Source organism: Anoplopoma fimbria, chromosome 1 (assembly GCF_027596085.1).
Source record: "Anoplopoma fimbria isolate UVic2021 breed Golden Eagle Sablefish chromosome 1, Afim_UVic_2022, whole genome shotgun sequence".
In the NCBI taxonomy this organism is placed as follows: domain Eukaryota; kingdom Metazoa; phylum Chordata; class Actinopteri; order Perciformes; family Anoplopomatidae; genus Anoplopoma; species Anoplopoma fimbria.
In genome coordinates, this window is record NC_072449.1 from 19,947,105 (window position 1) to 19,963,840 (window position 16,736).

General features: G+C 41.9%; 1 protein-coding gene across 2 annotated transcripts in view; it reads right to left on the minus strand.

Moving 5' to 3' along the window:
• Positions 1-16,736, minus strand: part of sipa1l3 (signal-induced proliferation-associated 1 like 3) — a 62,945-nt gene that overhangs the window by 20,350 nt on the left and 25,859 nt on the right. For both annotated transcript variants that reach the window (XM_054614442.1, XM_054614366.1), the window contains exons 2-4: positions 12,020-12,103; positions 4,139-4,847; positions 2,338-3,319 (exon numbers count right to left, since the gene is read on the minus strand). In XM_054614442.1, the coding sequence (XP_054470417.1) occupies positions 2,338-3,319; positions 4,139-4,606 (1,450 nt within the window). In that variant the 5' untranslated portion in view covers positions 4,607-4,847; positions 12,020-12,103. The remainder of the gene's footprint in view (positions 1-2,337; positions 3,320-4,138; positions 4,848-12,019; positions 12,104-16,736) is intronic.

The following is a 16,736-nucleotide window of genomic DNA, read 5'->3' on the forward strand; positions in this document are numbered from 1 at the left end:
CACTTAAATATGTCAACTGTTTACCAACATTTTATAGACCAATAAAATAATAAATATTATAAAACTTTTATTGACCAAAAAATGGATCAAGAAAATCTGAATTGTATTCTCACTCTTTTGTAGTATTAAACGTTAACTGAATGTTTTTAGGTTTTGAAATTTGCTGATCGGCAACTTGGACTTTGGGTAAACTTTTTTATTGTTATATTTCTTAACTATTTGCTGACATTTTATAGACCAAACAATTAATTGTTCAAAAAATTTCATTGAACTAAAGATGTTAGACATCTATAAATGTCACAGGCACAGGTATTCAATCACAGGTTTCGGTATTATTTGATACTTGGTGCTACAGAACAATTCAATACAAAAGTCAGTCGCAAAAATATAGCACGGTTTGATATAATAAAGGGAAAAAAAAGGTACATTTAACTGGCTCTGTACGTGTAATAAGCAGGACTGACAGAGGAGAGATATTAAGTCAAGAACAGGACTAACACAATGACATGCTGTCTAGTACACAATACTCAAGTAAATACAAAATCATTTGAGCTAACACAAGGAAAAAAATAAGACTGTATCACAATATAAATACAAGAAACAAACTAAAATGGAGTGTCATAAATTGCCAATTAAGCTATGGCTTGTTACCCGTGTTGGCACACAACGTAATCATCCATTAAGAGGCTGTGACAAAGCCATCAACGCATTTCACGAGCATCCTGCATGTCCTCTTCTAAAGCTCCAGAGCTAAGCCGTGGTAATGCCAACGCCACAGGCAGTGTGGGAGACGAAAGACAAATTCTCCAGACACTCGGGGAGGAATCTAGCTTGACAAGTATTCCTCCTATATCCCCCATCTGACTGGAGTGAACTGAGATGACGTGCACGCTCAGAGACTCAGGCCTACTTTAGCTTCCATGCCATGTCATGGGGTGAAAATGTCAGCTTTTTGAAGAGGCTTTCTCACACAAAATAACACAACACAACATTCAGAATCACAGTTGCATTCTGGGGGAGGCTAAGCTGGAAACGAGTCAGCAGAACATATTTTTGGAATGATAACCTTTATCTGTGTGGCTGCAGGCCTGTCTCTATCTCACACACTCACACACACACACACACACACACACACACACACACACACACACACACACACACACACACAGCACTGTCACAATTAGGGTGAAGCACAGATGATGCTTGCCCTTTCATCCCACACATGTGCTCCTAACAGCATCTGTCACTAATTAGGGTGAAGCCAGATGATGCTTGCCAGAGGAAGTTTCATCCCCAGTGTCTGAAGAGTTGACGTTGACAAGAAATGCCAACAAACACGTGTACAAACACATCACACACACACACCTTTCCTCTCTGAAGTTAGGTGTTACTTCTGACACTGGAGCCCACATGTAAAACAAAGCTGCAGTGGCCGACCATGTTAAGCGGTACTTGTGATAGTGCGGAAAGGCAGGTGGTGTATTATCAGCTCTGAGTTTTCCAACGGTCCAGTGGCAGGTACATGTGTAATAAAAACTCTGGGAGCGTTGCCAGCTTGGCCCGCTCTGGTCGGGCCCAGCTGGATATTAACAGCCGCAGGATGAGATTTGGGGAACGACACTGGGGAAACGAGATCTACGCTGAGGGGATCAACTCACAGCTTCTAAAATGTTACTATTCCCTGGTTGATTCACTCTCTTATGATAGTAAAGTGAATGTGTTTGGGTTTTCGACTATTGGACAAATAAAAATAAAAACCAATGAGAAGCAGCCCATTTTAATGTTTGAGAAGCTATAAACAAAGAATGGTTGGCAATTTGTTTGACTCTTAAACAAATGCTCAGTCATCAAAATATAGGCCATTGATATCTGAAGATCAATCATCTATAAACGGACTATATGTTTTGGTCACTCAATATTTTTTTCCTTTTTGATTAATTGACTGTATTTCAGATATTGTTTGTAAATAAACTATTATTTTAGTCTATAAAATGTCAGAAGATAGTGAAAAAAATCATTATTTCTCTAGAGCCCAAGGTTCTATCTTCATGTCTAACTGAATCTTTTATAAAAAGCCATTAGATTGCCTTGTTTTTGAAAGGTGTTATTCAAAAGAACTGTCCTATTTGAAGTATGCTAGTATTTTCATTCATTGTAACTGGAATATAAACAGTTTAAAGCATCTATGAATTGCACAAAACATTTTTGTTGTAATACTGTAAACTATAACCATGTATAATAATTGTCTCTTTAATATGTCTGATTCTTGTGATCCTTGCATCAACATCAATGAATACGTGTGATATCTGCATTATGGAAAAAGTGTCTCAGTGTTACCTTTCCCATGGTAGTAGTCTCTGTAGTACCGAGCCCCCAGGTCTACGTGCTCGATGCCGTACAGTTTCAGTCTGTCCAGTCTGGTAACCTGCTGTTCAATAGGCACCTCCAGCACTGAGACGCTGGCGTTGCTCCTCCTCAGCCAACCCCTCGTCCCGTCTCCTCCTCCGTCCCGCTCTGCTGACGAGCTGAGGAAGCTGATGTTGCGCTCCCCGTGTCCTCCGGTCTCATTGAGGAAGTGGGGGCAGCAGAGGAGCAGTTGGCTCGAGCTATGGGCTCCAGGAGGCCCGTCCAGTGGGTCCATGCCCAGCGAGGGCGTCATGGAGCCAGGGTCAAGGTTCAGGGTCAGGTCCTCTATGCTGGAGTAAACAGGGTCGTTCGCGCTCGGAGCCGAGGATTTAGAGACGGACAGGGACACTGACGCAGCTGATGCCCCCGTGGCGGTGTTCCTCCTCTGGGCGGCGTAGCCCCGCTGAGCCGCCGCCTCGTGGAGGTCAAACAGGATACTCTGAGCATCGAAGTGGACGAAGCTCTTGGGGCACACCCACGGTTTGTAGGAGGCGTCCGCTGAACCCCGGCCTCCCCCGTCATCACTATTCTCTCCTTTCCCTCCATCCAGATCGGCGCGACTAGAGCTCCTGAGTTTCCTGAACAAAGAGGAGGTGCCCAGTGACGACTCCGTTCCTCCGCTCTTCTTCCTGACCCTCTCCGCTCCGTCCTTCCTTCCCGTTCCTCTGTCGTCCCCACCTGAAGGACCGGGCGAGGGGGCGGAGGGGAGGGGTGCGCTCGGTGGTGAGTCTGGAGCGCAGAGCAGCTCCCCGAGGCGTACGGGTGCTGAGCTGCGCTGGTCAGGCCTCTCCTGGTGGAACTGGCTGAGCATGTCGAAGAAGCTCTGCTCAGGAATGCCCTGGATGTCGATGGAGGAGGTGCTGCCATACTCTCTGAAAAGGCTACCCATCCCGCAGCCTCCACGAATCTCCACCTTGAAGCAGAAAGGGGAGAGAATTTAAGGTTCATGATGATATACCAGTGGATACAAAACAACATTTATTTTATTATTAATATTTTGATCAAACATAAAGTTCTGTTGCATGTGAAAAGCACCCTATTTGGTTCATTTCAAACAAACTCTGATGTGTTTGCCTGCTAAGTTTGATTAGTTTAGGCTCATCCCTTTAGTGGTTTGTCTGTAGTGTGAAAGTAAAGCCGGTCAACCACAGGATGTTATTATACTAAGTGTTTAGCATTTACTTCAAAATTTAAACTACTGTCAAGGCTGCGATGAACTGTCATGGAATCAATCTGTGTAGTAACACATACATTTATGCAAGGTTGTTTGGCTACCATGGTAACACAAACTGTAGTTACATGACCACAGAGAACAGAAGTACAAAACAGGGAGCCCCACCTCCCAATAGTAAGGTACAAGACGCCTTTTTTCGTCCTTAATTCTGCCTGTTAGTCATAATACAGGACTTGAGGTCGAGTTGCAGTCTCGAGTAATAGTGCTAATAATCTCGTTATTTCTTTGTGAGCTCTGTGATACCAGAGAAGTTACACAAACACATTAAATGCAGGAAAGTGCACCAATGCCCGTCAATCACTGGAATGTTTATTTCTATTTTATTTACCATGTGAGTAAAAAGTAGTGCTTTACTACTTTAACTTTACGTTTAATCCTCTTTGTTTGTTTGTACAAAGTCAGTGTGTCCTTAAAACGCTACAGAACTACAAGGGCAACACCATGTTTTCCTTTGAACCACACTACAGGTGTGAGAGCGAGAGGAGATTAAAGACCCACCTCATTTTCGTCCTGTTCGCTCAGCGTCACCTCGCTGTTTGAGCGCTGTCTTAGTGGAGGAAACACTCTCAGGCTAAAATGGGAATTTCTTTCGACGCTGAACCCTCCTCCTCTGAACTCTACATCCTTGGACCGTCGTCGTGGCAACCTGGTGACTCCTCCTCGCACCAGACCGATGTCAGATGACATTGAAGTGTAGTCATATCCGTGGTGAAACCCGCCCATTTGCCCATTTTCAAGAAGTGACTCCCTGGAATGTGCACGGCGTGGGGGCCATTCTGCAATCCGCGCCCTGACACCCATTTTGGGCACAGAAACGCGTGGTAGCATGGCCGGGTCTGTGAGGCCAAGAGCTGGGTGGCCATTGGGGGTGTGACGAAACTGGGTGTGCTGTTGCAACCCTCCTCCTCCTCCATCCAGGAGGTCTGAGGAGGTGCAGGTGACCCCTCTGTCTCTGTAGCTGTTCATGGCACCCCAGGAGAGCTCAGGGCAGGGAGGCAGGAGGCTGGCATCCCATGTCAGGAGGGGTGCTGGGAAACAGGAAGAGGAGGGGCCCCACACACACTCTGCTGACGCTGCTACGGCCTCCAGCTCCCAAAAACATCGCTTTTAACTGGCAGGGTGGGAAAGATTTCACTGGTCCATTGAGGACCAGTTTGAGTCAGGGCCGGTCGTCTTCTTCTCTGACTATTTTCAGTCTAATGCAGATCTGAGAACAGAAGGAAAAAAACCAATAATTTCAGTAAACCAGCTTCAGATAATCAGCATCTTTTAAATCAAAGAGCTTGTGTGACCCACATTTTCTCCACAGGCACAAAGTGAGCGCTGAATGTAGAAAAAGAGCGAGTCACTCAACTGTAAAACAATGTAAGACTGAGAGAAAGAGAGAGAGAGAGAGAGAGAGAGAGAGAGAGAGAGAGAGAGAGAGAGAGAGAGAGAATATGACCGAGGATTTCTTTCGTTGAGGCTAATCTTCAGGAGGCTGACGAGGGATATTATTATCACACACACTGCGTTCACACACAGACACTCGTATACCCGGAGGACATGAAGGCTCTGCTGCAGATTAAAGCAACTGAAACACATCAGCTCATATTATCAGACTGGAAAGTAATGCAGATCCAAACAGATTGAGTACACAGACAATCAAACACATCATCACTGTTGCATATGACTACTTATGTATTGTCTCTCATTTGGGAAAAGCCCACAGTGATGATGCTTATATACCTTATATGAGGCTGAGACAGAAGCTAATGTTCTCTATTCTACTCTTCCTACAGCGGGAACAGAGTGAAGCTAAACAGCAAACAACTGCAACTTTGAGATGAAGAGATGCACATGGACTCAAGGAGAGACAGAAAGAGGGCGAAGGCACAAAGTGACCCGACAGCTGGAGGGTTGAGTCGGGGTAAATCCAGAAATAGAGTGATCAGACGGAGTCAGGAAAGAGCAAGTGGGAGAGCGGTACATTGCTCAGTGAACCACAACGGCGTGCTTTAATACGACAGTCACAGTGCATCAAGTCTTAAGAAGCTACCAGCCTTGTAGAGACTCTTGTTTACATAGAAGCATCTTACACTCGGCCTCTCTGGAGATTCAATCTGATCATTTCTATAGGCATTAATGTCTTCAGTGCATGGTTACAGCAGAATAAAGGAATAGTGTCAGAGCATATAGGTTTTATATTTATGGTCTCTTAATGTTTGGTGATCTAAGAAGCTAGACTTACACAAGTATTGTACTCGTAAAGTTCCCAGCAGACTGAATCATCGTTCTCTTTCACTGTCATCTTCAGTCCAGACAAAAGTTTGGTCACATTTTTTGGGGCTGTTGTGGTTTTTCACAGTGACCGGCTGGGAATTCATATTGGAGAATATAAGGAACTGGTTATGACTCCACTGGAGGAGTCACATTATGAACACAGCGAGCGATGGCGATATGCTGGCAGTGGTCCACATGCAAACATAGAGCCTTGTACAACAAACACACAGTATCTGTACTGTTGAAGTATACTGTTCAATTTTTGATTCCATAAGACCTTTTAGTACCAAATTGATAGCCAACTAATATCTGTTTCACAATCATACTGACAAAATTATTAAAGTATGATGGAAAACCAGTAGGGACAATACGTTGTTGCAAATATTGTATGATAATTTGATAATATAAACATTTTTAATAATTTCGATTTGGACCCAGATAAGTGGCAGATAATTGATGAATTGATGGATTAACCAATTAAGACGTTTTCTGTATCTAGCAAGGCTGGCACTGTTTGTCTGATGATGCTGACCTAAAACTCCACAAAAAAGGATTTAATTGTGCAAACAATCAACTGTCAAAACAAAACTACTTGGTTTTTATGAGTTTATGTCTCTCAAAAGCATGAAATCGGACACAAATACATTTTATAACCAACATTACCTCTGATAACAGGCAGAACCAAATAAAGGAACAACAAATAGGGAACGCTGGTAACTTGTTACACAACTCAACATGAGATATGAAAAACATAATAAAAACAGTTTGTGGGTTTTTAGGATGTTTTCAGAGCTTGGCCTAAATGCCTAACATGTAAATGTGCTCAATCCATCTCCATTCCTGCTTGAGTCAGAATTCTATTCCTCCTTTTCTCCTGAATTTACTTTTCCATTCTCCAGTTTCGGTTTAATCTCATTCTCATTTAGCTTTCCATTCATAGATTTAAGCTTCTTTATCTACATAAGTCTTAAACCACCAAAGTCCTTTAAATATCTACACATAATTTGCTCAGAGGGCAAACGCACTTCTTCTGCATATCTACCTTATAAATGGGGCTCTTGTTCCGCTCAAGACTTGCTAATTTGATTCATTTTGACAGCTATAAAATATTCATCTCATTCTTTTCATGCACATGTTTGTCTGCTTCACAGCATAAGATTCAACAACACATTTCACAACTCACTTCTTCTAGAAGCAGTTTCTTCATTTTATGTTCAGCTTTTATTTAAATGGTCACTGACATTTCAAAATTCACAACTGCGAAACTCTTTTGCGTGATTAAATAGACAAGAACGGTAACATTACGACTCTTCACACAAAAGCTTTCGGGAATTAAATTGTATGATTCAACCACAAACAGAAAAACAAAAACCTACACAGCTGTATAATCATTTTGACTCACATCTAACCACATTAAAATCTAAGCACTTTCAATAATAAATAGCCTGTAGAAGCAAACATTAGAAACGATTTTGTTGCCAGATCAAATCTGTGCTCATCTCTTCTCCGGCTGCCTCAGTTTCTGTGAATTCTACAAATATCGCCTCCCGGGTCGACTATCTCGCTACCAAGTCCAATTTACATAACGTAAAGCTTTTCAATGTGTCCAGGGAGCTCACTGTGGTATGTGTGTTTTATGAACGCCTTTTATGAGTCGTCTCTGAATTCATTTTTGGCCCCAAGACTGCATTACTCATTCTCTCAAACACGCACACAAACCTCAATTCACAGCAAACAAAATCCCCCTATAGTCGAGCAGCCACGCAAATGTATCATGTCTTTGTTTTTGGAGAACCAAAAGCAAAGGCGCCTGCTCTGATCATGATCTCTGACAGAGACTTTCCTCATCCGGAGGGCTGTCCTGTGATCCACTATAAGGTCAAATCACAGATTATTATCTGTCCCCAGCTGCAGGAGCTGCAGAATGGCTTCATTATGTGTCTGAGGTGGCGGATGAGAAAGACGTGTGGTCTGATCTTTGACAGTGACTTCTGTCAGCACACAGCCCATTAGAGACAAAGTAACCTGTTCCTACCTAGTCTTCATTAAACAAGTCTACTAATACTGCAGGGAGGAAGGGGAATCAACTAAAATAATGATAAAAAATACTATGTTCCATTTTGAAATATCTGGTTTGATGGAAAGAATACTAGAAAGTATAGGGCTTCATCTATTCTGCACAGATGTGGAGAAAAGCCAATAAACTGTAGACCAACAAACCACATATTTGCTCCATTGGTGAGATGGATGGGAGAGTAAAGAGCTGGGTGTAATCAACAGAACTATTAAATATGATTAGTATATATATATATATATATATATATATATATATATATATATATATATCAAAGTCAAAGTTTATAATCCAGAAAGAAACACATGAGAAGAAAGAATGAATCTGAATTGCGCAGACACATGCAGGTTTGGCTCAGACTTCACAAGATGAAGTGCAGACATTAAATGTCTTTTAATTACCTACACATAGTAATTATTCAGCTTTGGGCTGTAACTCCCCTGTTTTCACTCCCCTTGTCTCTCCCATTCATGCTCCTTCTCCTTCCACACCCGCTCCGACCCGCTCTGCATGATGCAGGTTTGGCCGATGCACCACATACACACACCGAGGCTGGTAATTACACTGGTTAGATGGTAGTAATGACAGAGTTAGCAGAGGAGTACGGCTTCCAGAGGAATGAGTGTACTCTGTGTGGAGGAGGGGCCCGCTGATGATGCTGCTTGCTGGAATGTCATACCGGTACAGTCAGACCAGAGATTAGCATGGAGAGCTTGTTGCAATTATAAAAGCATCAGATATGAGGAGATATAGACCTGCCATAGTTATCTGTCTCTGCCGTTGCCAAAACAGAAAGCAGCCTAATTAAGGGATGTGTGGCAGCATGCAAAAGTCAAATAAAGAGATGTACGGGCAAAGACCAAAGGCTTCTGAAAAACTACAATTAACTTAATGTTTTTTTAAAAAAATCAAACAAACTGCATGTGTCATGGCAGCTCAAAACAGGTTTTTATAAATCCTTGGAGAGAAACTCCCTAGACATCAAACATCAGCAGCATTTACTGTAATTGTTTAAATTAAGCAAACGATGCCAGAGAGCTAAGCTACATTATGGGCTGGTTTGAAGAACAGATGGCTGTACATATGACTGGCAGATGGCAGACAGGAGCAGAGCAGAGCAGAGCATGACGCTGTAACACGACAGTGCTGGCAGCACATCCAGCACTCATGCCATCATGGCTTCTGAAGGAGCGGACAGACCGGGAGCTGCTATCAGGGCTGAACCACCTCGACTCATTTAGATGTAAAAATATAGTGAAATTAGAGCCAGCTGAAGTAACAAATAAAAAAAGGCTAGAGAGGATGATAAACTGAAAAAACGCATAAACCTGAAAATAATCTCAAGCATTTTGAGACAGTTTGAACAGTGTGTACTACTGTTGGCAACACGGATTATTGTTTCAGTTAAATCAGCCACAGAAAATTAACAGCAGAGCTGCAGAGTTTTGAACTTGAACATGACCTGGACTTGACTTATTATCATCTTGACCTCCTCTCATAGGCTTGTTCGGCCACACACTTTGAATAGTTAAATCATTCTGACGATACACTCAAAGGACTTGGCCTTAGCTAAGAAAACAAAACACTCTCTATCCTTCTTAACTTTTGGTGTACTCGTGACTCAAAGGCATCTTTTCACAGCCATGTAAGAAGGACTGCAATCACCAATAACTAAAATGTGGTATATATGAAAGATTGGTTTTTTTATGACGACTTGAAAGTAGATGTTGGACCCAAAAAGACACGAAAAAAACCAGCTTCAGAACAGCTCATGTTTCATTCAGAGCAATTATAAAAGGCTGATGAAGAGCGCTTACAGGACGACTGCCGGTGTCCGTCTGCGTTTTCCTGATGTGATTGCAGAGGCGACCTGCGTTCCCTCCTACAATAACAGATTTTATAAACAAATGTAACGTTGTGCTGGCACACAAACCAAATGGAGCTACAGGGCTCTGACCAGACATCACACTGGAACCCAGCTATAAGAGAAAAGTCCTTGTGGCAGGAAAACTTCTTTCTTCCGACATAAAATACTAACAGTAGTGGCACAAATGCTCATGCGCCACATTCTTTACGTGCAACACCGCAGGTGATCCTGGAAGTCTCAAACCGGAGTGTCAGATATAAACTGAAGTCCTCCATCAACAACAAACCTCGACAGGAAAAACACTGAAAAACAACATTGACAAATCAGAACATTGTGCTGGAAGGAAATAGAGAGCTGAAGCCTGTGACTCTGGTCTATATTGAGCTTGTAAGTGTGTTTGGTTTATCTTGAGGCGACATCTTTCCCTCTCAGACCGGAGCTTAACTAAGCTACAGCTCCCCCCTGTCGCCCTGCTTTCCTCTCCACTCATTTCCCTTCCCCAGTCTTTTCCTCAAGTCTCTCTCCCGACCCCGCTGTCATTGTCTGCACTGATTTCCATCTACATTGTTTGGCTCAATCCTGCTGATGTCGCAAGTGTCACTTTCATCTGCCTGACTGTCTGTCAGGCTGCCGTCCCATGACACTGAGACAGCACATGTGGAGGATGAGGAGGAGGAATACCACACACTTGCATTCAAACATCCATGTAAAAAGACTAACAATTTGCATCTAGTTGGAGGATAACAAATTGCAGCCCACAACACCATTTATCACTGGTTTGGTTGCAGGAGATGGAACAGATGAAGAAAACAAGAAAAGGTGGAGGTGGAGAAACAGAGGGGAGGTAGAGATGAGTATGTTAATATTCAGATATCGCTTGAATAAGATGTTTCAATCTCTCTTGATGCTGATTAATTTACAGAAATAAGCCGTTTCATCTCAACAGAGAATTTTATTTTCAGAGGTCAGAGGTCAGCGTGGGAATAGCTGGAGGGGATTCAGTGGGCTGCTCAAAGGCACTTCAACAAGGTTAAGACATGAACCTCGGCGGTGTGATTGAAGGACTTCTAACCTAAAGCGATTAACTGTTTAACAAGCAACTGTACAGAATAAGAAGAAGACACCATCTTACAAAGTCTGTGTTTCTGTGTAGTCTCATGGTAAAATAAATATAGGCTTATGTGTATTCTATATTTTGGGGTTTTGGAGTGTTGGTTGGAAAAACTCAAAATATGTTGCTATAAATAAGATATTGCTCTAGGTTATACATGTGTAATCACATGGCCGAACCCTACTGCAATTTCCCTCAAATAGACATACTCAAGTGAAGTACAAGTACCTCGATATTGTTCCACCAAAGTCAACAAAATCTTTGTAAATTACTTAATTTAGTAGCATCTCTTCGCTGAACCGGCTGCAATTTTCTAAATATTTAATCCTTCCCTTCATAGTGTTGTGTAACAGAATCACAAACACCCCGATAACATATTTTCATAAATACCACAGAAATTACAGACTTATGAGTGAAACATTATTGAGTTTTCCAGCTCTTGTGGTCAGCAGCTGTGTTAGCACTAAAGTATTTAGACCTGAATCAGAGAGAATAAGTAAAGCACACAGAACATTGCATTGTGGGAATCCCCATTAAATTTGATGTTGAGTTGTGTTTGTGGCCTTAAGGAGTTTATAACAGGTAACCTTCCTCTTATCATCAGTACAAAATGCTGATGAGGGTGTGCTTTATCTACAAAAAACAGACAGCTCACCCTTACACTTCTGAAAAGTATCCAGGTCATTTAGTCTCTCTTTTATTATGACCAAACATTCTGCAAGCCAAGCGAGTTATCTTCGAAGGTAAATCAAAGCAGAATAAAGAAGACACATCTAGAAGTATCAAGACAACGACAAAATAGGTTTATACCGCCTATAAACACAGGCACACAAATAATACAAATCAGAACCAGATGCAAAGAGCTGAAAAAAACTGGCAAAGGCAGACTAATGTGATGACTTGAAGGCATGAGAAGAGAAATATTTACATTAAAAATGATCAAGACAACAGCCCCAAAACTTGTTTTTTTAAGTAAGACAAATGTTACAGTCTGATAATCAAACCTTTGCTTAATGATTACACACAGACACCCACACACCCACATGTCAAATGAACTAATGTTACCTTGTTCTGCCTTCAGCTGAGCCGGTAAAGCAGGTGAGGTTTGACGTCACGATGCGGAACAGGAAGGCTCAGTTATTTATTACTCTGTAGGAAAAATGAGAGAAATTGAGAACTTAGTACAATTATTGAAATAAGATAAGGTTTTTGCTTTACACGTGTGAAGAGTTTGTATGATATAATGCAAAACAGGTGAACAAACTCATTGAATCAAGGCGTTTGTTGTATGGTAATCTGCACACTTTGCCAAATGGTAATGTAATGCTTTTAATGGTTTTTTTATATTTTAATTTTTTACATAATCTATGTAGCAGCAATAATTGGTGATGTGCATGTGTTTCTGCAGAGCAGCTGGACTTAGTTCCACGCTCATCCACACAGACATGTCTATTGTTTGTCAGGAGTCTGAACAAAGATGCCTGAGGCGGTTTCTCTTTGCAGCATCTGTAAACACGTTTGCATATACACAAATACACACACACACACACACACACACACACACACACACACACACACACACACACACACACACACACACACACACACACACACACACACACACACACACACACCAAGTAGACTGAAAAGCTGAGATTTTAGTCTTAGCTCAAATACTATGTAATACAACAAGAAATCAAAACAGCTGACGGATTCCTTCCTTCCTCTGTAGCATTCAGAAACAAAACACACGTGCTCGGATTTAGCCTCTATCGACCTCCGCTTAATGTCCTTACAACCTGTCTCCATCTTCCAGCTCTTTCTTGAGCATGGATGGAAATATAATAGGAAGGAGAGGAAGATACGTGAAGGAGGCTGTGTACTTTGATTAGAGGTCGAGGGGCCTATGAACAGAGGGGGAGGGCTCTTCAAATAGAAGTAGGACATAAAGAGAGGGGTGAAGTGGGGCCAGAGGTGGGGGTGGCTTTGAATAAGCAGACATAATGTCCTGAGGGGGAGGCCCATTACTGTCTGACAAATACAGTTCTAATCAATACTGATCAATCAGGGTCCACTTAACCATGCCACGGCAAGCATAATAACACTGTCCTTAGCTGGGGGGGGGGAAGCATGGGTAGATGGGGGTCAATGACAGTGAGTGTCTATTTTCTAATAGCTGCCCTTAACAAAGTCAGCGGCGTCAGCATGGAAACAAAAAGCTTTGGCTTCACTCCACTGCCCTGAACATGAAATTAAACTGTAAGTGAAAACTTCCCGACCATGAGAGACTTTGCACCACCGACCCCAGCCTCAGTGATATACTACAGCGTACATGTAGGTTAATGTATGCAGTCATTACCGCACGACTGCACGAACACAAGGACACGTAGCTCATTAGCTAAATCAAATCAAAGTGACAAACACACTCACAAACACACAAACAAATTTAGATTTGGGACAAACGCATAAAAACTGAATCGCCTACACCCAGTTATTTCAAGTTGAATGTAAACTAGTATATCATGTAAAAGCATGACAGGTATCAAGGATTATGTGATTGCGAATAGATTTACTAGACATTTTGCACACAGAAGATGTCGAGTTACCCCTGAAGCTATAAATACAATGTTGTCAAGCTTTTCCCTTCAAGAAGGCACATTGTTGCCAAAACTTCAGCTCATAACTTCAGTCGACTTGGCATATCATTTGAGAGCACTCCTGCATCAATTGCAATTTGTCATACTTCTTTTCCACCTGAAGTTTGACAACGAAGAACTGTTAAAGTCAATTTCATGCCATTCAAACAGTGGTAGTAGTGTGGAACCATCTTTTCTGGAAAGTTATCAAGATCCAACCAATGTGTGGGGGTTTTCACAGAAAACAATAAGCATGGGTGTTTTGACACATATTTTTGGGTATTAATAGATTTCCACAGAAGCTAGCCAAAACAAGACTTACGAGTCGGCTGCTATTCCTGAAGTACCTGTACCTGAACATCTAGAGCAGTTCTTTCAACCAAAACATGTGGTGGATCTGCACAGCTTGTGAAGTCCACTGGGTCCAATGACACCATCAAACACACTGCAGAACAAGTTTGTCAGTGGAACCATGAACACCATGATAAAGACAAATGACCTCTGGAGCCTCCACAAACAGCCGACATCTAAACATCACTGAACCTTTACATGAAGCAGTGAAGTGCAGAGAGCAGAGCTGAATTCAGAGCAGACATCCACACGTGTCTGGTGGAAAGTCGATTTGTGTGACTCTGGTAAAGTCTTCCATGTCTGCTATATATTTAGTTGTGGAGTCCCTGAATCCTGCCAGACAGCATAACTGTCAAACAACTGAAGCACAGTTGGCTTATTCCCCGTGAGTGTCTGTGTACATTACAGTATGTTCTCAGTACGATAGGACTATGAGTTCAGCATAAAAAAATTCTATACATAAATAACCTCATATGTTAGGGATGTTTCAGAGGAGACATGCAAATCTTTTCTCATGACAGTGGAAGTGGAACCACCACTGATATGGATGAAAAGAGAGTCGGTGCATGTGCCTGTTCCTCCACCATCGTTGCTGTGATGTTGATTAAGATTGGATTACAGTCACAACAGTGATGCATGAATATTTCAGAGTATTTGCTGTGTCAGTACTCCTCCAGAGTTCAGCCTACGGAAGATAACACTGTGTGTTGGAAAAGAGCATCAGAGACTGTTCATTCGTTGTCTTCAGCTCTGGCTATAAGATTAATGCATGTTACGGTATCCATCCATCCATCATCCGTTACTCTTTCACAAAAAGGGGCTGCATGGAGTCCACATTAGGCGGAAGATGGAGTACACAGTGGACAGTCCGGCAGTCACAGGTTTATGATATGGCAGAGTGAATTAAAACTGATTTTGAACAAAACTGACTTTGTTAGTATTGCCAGCTTGTGTATTTGAGATAATGGATGTCAATATCAACAGAAATAAATCAGATAAATTAAAGCAATTTAAATTAGAGCTTAAACAAGTAGTTGATTAATCGCTGAGTTGGTGGACAGAAATGAATTAGCTACTATTTTGATAATCAATTAATTGTTGCTATCAGGCAGTAATGTAATAATCTCAAATGTGAGTTAAGAAAAGTGATTTTTTTCTGTTTAATATTATTGTTACCTGTATTTGGACTGTTGGTCAGACAAAACAAGCCATTGAAAGATTGTTATGTTCATTTTTTATTGAGCAATAACAAAAATAATGGTCAGTCAAAGCCCCGTTTAAATATTAACTTCTTAAATAGTGACCACGCCTGGCAATTACAAACTATAATTTTTTATCTTGGAATATTATCCTGTTCAAGCTTGTGCATTTGGAAGAAGAATTATTATTATCAAATGTCAACTTTTCAGTACTCACTGAATATTGAGTCTATGTTTACACAGTCTTTGCATATTATTCTGTAATCTGGAGTGTGTAATGAGAACACACTGCAGGAGAGGGAGGGAACCCCCTGCAGAGAGGGGTGGGCAGCCCCATTCACACTCCAACACTGGGAGGTGGGGACTGCCACACTTTCATCCCTTTCACATCTCCGTTCCCCTGCACGCCCCTCACTCTTCCCCCGTGATTCTAGCCATCACATCTCATTCGTATTGAAATAGAAAGAGAGAGAGAGAGACGTTGGTTTGTTGAGAAGAGAAAGATCTTGCTTTGCTTCCTGACACGTGGCTCTGTCCCGCTGTGGAGGTCTTCATTAAGATGAAGCCAGGACGAGTGGGAGTGTCGCATGAGGGAAAGCCAACGGAAATCAGAATGAAACCAGACAGTGTGCTCATAGAGTATCCATGGGTATGCTATAAATAAATCAAGCTAAGAGTTCCTCTTATCAATATGAGGGAAGATTTATTCTAAATATGAGATTGATGATCCGCATATTCCAATGTTTCAGTATGAATTTAAGTAAGCGTGAACAGTTTGCATTATCTAAAACACATCAGGCAGTACATTATTGTTCTCTTGTAACAAGTCAACAAACACCATGTTTACTACCACCCGTCACGATACACTGTAATTATCTACTCAGAAGACATTTTGGAAAAAATACTTAACTGTAAGTAAGTGGGCGTTTATTAATTATTACTTGCACAGAAACTGATGATTGCACCATGTTAACAATATCCCAATCAGAGCTTCCATCACACAAACAAAAACAATAAACTAATGACGAGCTACATTTCTCCATTTTGAAAAGACTGAGTGAAGTCCACTCATCTTGTGCTTTAAATCTGGGCAACATTAGAGGAAAATACAGTGATGAAGTCATATGCAATACACAGAGCTCCTTTCACCAAAAACCACTTGGAAATGCTGCTGTAGCTGTTTGATCGCTATGCTGGTGCTGGTTGCTATAGGAACGAGAAGGTGCACCAGTGAAAAAAGACGTATGATGTAGGCGGCGGGGCCGCAGGCAATCAGGACACGCAACCTGAAGAGTGCAGCAGTAAATAATAAGACGTAGAAATCCACATAACCAGCATCGGTTGGTCACTTTGCAGTGTGATGTTTGTCACTGCAGCAGACTGCAGCAAAGCTCTCACACTACACCTGCTCTAATTCTTAACTTCTGCTCATTCAAGGTGCTGCAGAGGAGCTTATTTACTTACTATTTTTACCTCTACGTCTGCACTGTGAACCCAACTGTCCTCCGATCTGCTCCCTGTCCCTTTGTGGTCTCGTCAGTCTGTCCGTTTCCCCTCGCTCTCTTCCCTGACCACGACGAGCCACACGGGCATCAA